Source organism: Oncorhynchus nerka, linkage group LG13 (genome assembly GCF_034236695.1).
Source record: "Oncorhynchus nerka isolate Pitt River linkage group LG13, Oner_Uvic_2.0, whole genome shotgun sequence".
Taxonomy (NCBI): Eukaryota; Metazoa; Chordata; class Actinopteri; order Salmoniformes; family Salmonidae; genus Oncorhynchus; species Oncorhynchus nerka.
Genome location: NC_088408.1, coordinates 86,880,265 through 86,885,958, shown reverse-complemented (window position 1 = coordinate 86,885,958; position 5,694 = coordinate 86,880,265). Strand labels below are relative to the sequence as shown.

Genomic DNA, 5,694 nt, shown 5'->3' with positions numbered 1-5,694 from the left:
TCTGTGAACGGGGCCAGTTTCTAAATCCCACTTCTGTGACGTAAGAGGTTGCCAGCCCCTCACTAGTCACTAGTGCTACACAATGAAGTTGGGCTACTATAAAAAAAACAAAAATACACATAAAGGTTGGCATAGCCTAAATAGAATAGGCTGATACGTTATTACAATGTAATAACAATCTTTTATTGAGAAGGTTATTTAATGGTGTTTTAGAGAATGATGTAGAATTCATGTGTAGAGGACTTGATGTCTGATGGGGTGATATATAGCCTAAGCCTATTGGTCAGCCATTGAATTATGACAATTATGACTAAGATGCAGCAGTGAAAAAGAAAGTATTTTTTTATGTACATGATTATAATCAGACAATTAAGCATGCATCTCCAACACAGTGTCAAGCCTGGGTGGCTGACTGTTTTTTGTATTCAAAACATTTTTTTACTATTGACATGAGATTAATGTTTTCATCATGGCACAAAAACAAACCAGGATACACAAGTGGGCTACACAACAATGATCTTTGGCTTATCACTGAGGTCCAGTGTGTGTTGTACTCCGGACAGCTGTAGCAACCAGTTGATGGGCATGTGGTCCAGCCGGTTCATATCAAAATGGGCAAAATGGACCTCAGAGCCTGGGCAGAACGACAGATTTGCACACTAATAGACAGAGCAATATCTTCACAACATATGCCATATTGGATACTGACCAAACTCAATTTTAGACCAATTTAAAAATTGAAAGGGATATACCACTGTGCATAAAACCTATAGAATAGCCCAAGATGTGAATCACATGTACTACAGTAGGCTATTTGTAAGCTATATCTAATACTATCAACAACACTGTAATAGCACAATGCAGTTACCTGGGCCAACGATTATGGCTCCACCCTGCTGTCGAGGATCTCCCTGGAAGTCAAATATAGGGCTGGTCATGGCCCTCCACATGCTCTTCATATGGCCCACCAGCATACCTGACTTCACATGAGGGCTAGGTTTGGCTAGACAGACAGACATTATTTTACATTTAATTTTATTACAGCTTTTATGTAGAGTAGACTATTGCTATTTCAGGAATACAGCAAAATACAGAATGAATGTCTCACCTGATTCCACAGACATCTCTCCTCTCCTCATCCCCAGTCTTTTGTATATGCATCTCTCTGGGTCGACGTATATGTCATGAGGGTAGCCAGTCAGTGAGCAGAATGACTACATCACACAGAGAAAACACACGTCAGACACTGCACAACAACACAACAAACAAGACGCTTACAAGTATTATTGACATTGACATAATTGCAGAATGACACATTCAATATGCCTACCTCAATATGATGATGAGATGATTGTCCAATAACAACCAGTCTGAGACCAGCTTCCTGCATTGAATATATGAAAATATTCATCAAGTTAGACATAACAAGTTATAGCCTATATTGTTGGCTATGTCACATTTGTCACTGAAATCAAATCCAAGTTTATTGGTTACATTCAGAGATGTTATCGCATGTGCAGCGAAATTATTGTTTTTCTAGCTACTTCCAACAGTGAAGTAATAGGCCTAATACCTAGCAATAAAAAACAATACGCACATAATCCAAAAAGTAAAAAGAAAGAAATTAAGAAATGTCAGAACGTGAAATGTCAGAGTAGGGAATAGTGGGTAAACAGTATGTAAACATTATTAAAGTATCTAGATTAAAATGATAGTTTATCTAATACTGCAAATGTTTTTCATTAAAGACAGTTATAGACTGAAGAAAGTAGCAATTGGAAACGTGTTCCTATTAAAACGTCAAAGAAAAAACAACTCTTCACCACTCACCTTTAGAACTTCCGCGGGTATTCTGCTCAAATCATCCACATATTCTTTGCAGGTGTGGCACAAGAAATTCTGTCGAAATACAGTTTCTTTAGGAATTTGAAGCGTCTACTGTTATTCGTTCTAATAGTCTCCTCCTCTTTGAACAGTGAACACATGTGCATGTTGTGTCCTCAAAATCTGTCTAGTCTGACTGCGCTGAATAGTACGCTAGCTAGGCTAATTTGTTGCCTGCGCAGTGTTGCTTTTTCAACTATTAGATCAATATATAAGGTTTAGAAACCTAGCCCCAACAGCATAAATACCTCTGAGTGTAGGCTATGTTGGATAGTCTAAATGTTTTGTAAAGTGTAATGTGAATATACCGTAAAATAGCCTACTATTCCCTACCCGAACAAAAATAACGACTGATTTCCTGTCTTGGTATAACTCTTTGAAGAAAGTTGAGACTCCATGTCGGTCATAAATCAAACAGTCCTCTACATCCTCAAGACGAACATTTACGGGTGGTCTCTTGATCTCTCGATGATCCTTCGTTATTTGTTGCGTTATAGGTGGATCTGTCGCCATCGCAGCAGTTCATGGTAGCTTCATTTTTCCATGGCCGCCCTGCCCATGCTATTTTGGGACTTGCGGTTGAAGCGTTATCTGGCTTCAGTTCAGGAGTAGGCTACTGAACACTATTCACGCCCATTTTCGTGTGCAGTCTTGCCTCGAATGTCTCTTATTTGCCCATAGGCTAGACTTTCACCACACACGTTCATTTTATAGCCCACTTTTAACAAAGCAGGCATATGGACCAATTTGGGCAACCTGAAAGGCTAAAAGAATAGGCCTACCTGTGTTTTTCTGTGTGTAATTTCTAGCATATAGAAGGAGAGAAAACAGCTGTGACAGGGGTTTCATCCTATGACCGTTGTGTGCAAAGTCTAGGGGAGATATTCATTTAGGCACGTCTGGCTCACACCAGCAGCTCGAAGTTGGTCGCGCGTCAGCCATACTACATTTGGACACATTTTATTCATTTGTATTAAACTTGTCAATCTGTACAAACATATACGGAAGTTTAATTATACATTCAAAATGCATTGGTTATGTTAGCAAAGAACATAACCAAGAACACAGGTTTAAGAAAAAAAAATATATATTACAAACGTCACAGGGGTCTTATACTGTATACTATACATACAATTATATATATATCATATCAGCTTGTATGTATCAAAGGCAGCACTGCGTTTCAGGGCATGTTTGTTTTGAACAAATCTTAATGATTGCAAAAAAATATAAAGCTCTCTTATCAATAATAAGATAGTCTTCAAATATCTACATTTGAATATACAGAATTTGGCTAATACTATGACATTACTGTCTATGAAATGTAAATAATTGACATCTTAGAATAAATCAAATTTGACATCATTGTCTGTGAAATTGGCAAAATTCATATTCTTTGAAAATAACCACCCAGAAACAGGTGATATGATCGATCACAGCAAAATAGAATATGTTCAGTAGTTTCAATGTCATTCACACAAAATGTACAGTCATTACACTCTACATTGAATTTCAATCTTTAAAATTAATTTGATGAATAAATATGTCGAATTTTAAAATGGTTCTCTTTGGCCATCAGTGGTATAGGACAAATATGTTGTTCATGTTTTCTTGGTTACAGATGCATCAAACATTTGACAGGTATAATTCCTTTTGAATTATCGGTTGTAGGAATAATTATTTGGAAATAACTTGTCTGACATGTTTGTTATACTTCTTATCCCCTAAACAACAGTCATTATGTACACTGAACAAAATTATAAATGCAAGATGCAGCAATTTCAAAGATTTTACTGAGTTACAGTTTTTTAAAGGAAATCAGTCAATTTAAATAAAAAACATTAAGACCTAATGTAACGGCCGTCGTCGGTGGAAGAAGGTGAGGACCAAGGTGCAGCGTGGTAAGTGTTCATGATTATTAATATAATCAAAACTGAACACTAAACAAAATAACAACTAGGAAGAACGAACAAACGAAACAGTCCTGTCTAGTGATGACACACAAAACAGAAAATAAACACCCATGAAACACAGGTGGAAAAAGGCTACCTAAGTATGATTCTCAATCAGAGACAACTAACAACACCTGCCTCTGATTGAGAACCATACCAGGCCAAACTCAAAAACAAACCTAGAAAAACAAACATTGACTGCCCACCCCAACTCACGCCCTGACCATACTAAAACAAAGACAAAACAAAGGAACTAAGGTCAGAACGTGACAGTACCCCCCCCAAAGGTGCGGACTCCGGCCGCAAAACCTAAACCTATAGGGGAGAGTCTGGGTGGGTGTCTGTCCGCGGTGGCGGCTCTGGTGCGGGATGTGGACCCCACTCCACCATAGTCCTTCTCCGCCTCTCTACCCGCCTCCGTGGCCTCTTTAACGCGGCGCCCCTCGCCGCCGACCTCGGACTGGAGACCCAAGCCACGGGTCCCAAATGGACGGTAGATTCCGGCCGCACCGTCGGACGGCAGATTCTAGCAGCACCGGACGGATGGGATATTCCGTCAGCACCGGACGGACGGGAGATTCCGGCAGCACCGGACGGACGGGAGATTCCGGCAGCACTGGACGGATGGGAGATTCCGGCAGCACCGGACAGACGGGAGATTCCGGCAGCACCGAACGGACGGGAGATTCCGGCAGCACTGGACGGATGGAAGATTCCGGCAGCACCGGACAGGCGGGAGAGTCCGGACAGCAGACCAGACAGGAAGGGCGAATCTGACAGCTCCTGGCTGACTGACGGCTCTGACAGCTCCTGGCTGACTGACGGCTCTGGCAGCTCCTGGCAGACTGACGGCTCTGGCAGCTCCTGGCTGACACCCACGAAACACAGGTGGAAAAAGGCTACCTAAGTATGATTCTCAATCAGAGACAACTAACGACACCTGCCTCTGATTGAGAACCATACCAGGCCAAACTCAAAAACCAACCTTGAAAAACAAACATTGACTGCCCACCCCAACTCACGCCCTGACCATACTAAAACAAAGACAAAACAAAGGAACTAAGGTCAGAACGTGACACCTAATCTATGGATTTCACATGACTAGGAATACAAATATGTATCTGTTGTTCACTGTTAGAGGAAATTATAGTTTAGATGATCAATTATGTATACATTAATGATTAGAACCATTTATGCTAATACTATTATGTTATGATTTGAAAAGTATGGGTTTTTAGTTGAACTGTTACTGAAAATGTAAGCAGAAATGAACTGTGTCTGTGTCTCCTGGGAAAGTTTAAGAAGGAGGGATAAGATAGTTTTTCAAACAGATAAGAATGTTTTGGTTGGATTCCATTAGTGGAGAGAAGTATATCCTTTAGACAGGTTGGAATGTAGTTTATGAGGGGAGTGAAACTATCTCCAGGACCGAATACTACGCCATTGTAAGGCTGGGAGAGGGTGTGAAACTGATGACGTCATTTTATGTCTTCTTTCTTTAAAATGTAATGTTCTTTGTATTTTGGGTCAGTACTCTCTCGTAATAAACGCTGTTACCTTTGGCTTTTAAGACTGGTCTCATTCTACTTCATGCATAATTAATGAACTTACAATTCATTAATGAATTAGAAATGAGTGCTAATTGATTTTGGCAATTAAAGAATAAAAGGAATTTAAAATTCCTCTATCAATTTGGTCCTTCGAATGCCGGATCTAAATAACTCTCACTGTGCCTGAAGATAGTACGCTGGAAAACGTGCACGGACGAGTTTTTTGACTCGTTTTACTAAAGACCTGACCTCTGAATTGAGGTAAAAATTGAAACAGGCCTGCGTATTATCACAGAGGACAGGGAGAG

The 5,694-nt window shown here is 40.1% G+C and overlaps 1 protein-coding gene across 1 annotated transcript; it reads right to left on the bottom strand.

Moving 5' to 3' along the window:
• Nucleotides 1–324: 324 nt before the first annotated feature.
• Nucleotides 325–2,477, bottom strand: prxl2c (peroxiredoxin like 2C). The gene is made up of 6 exons (XM_029678640.2): nt 2,218–2,477; nt 1,831–1,899; nt 1,331–1,384; nt 1,109–1,214; nt 869–1,003; nt 325–634 (listed from the first exon to the last, which is right to left on the bottom strand). Exons 1-6 carry the CDS (start codon nt 2,395–2,397, stop codon nt 504–506), a joined length of 675 nt encoding a protein of 224 aa, XP_029534500.1. The 5' UTR covers nt 2,398–2,477; the 3' UTR covers nt 325–503.
• Between the last annotated feature and the right edge of the window lie 3,217 nt (nt 2,478–5,694).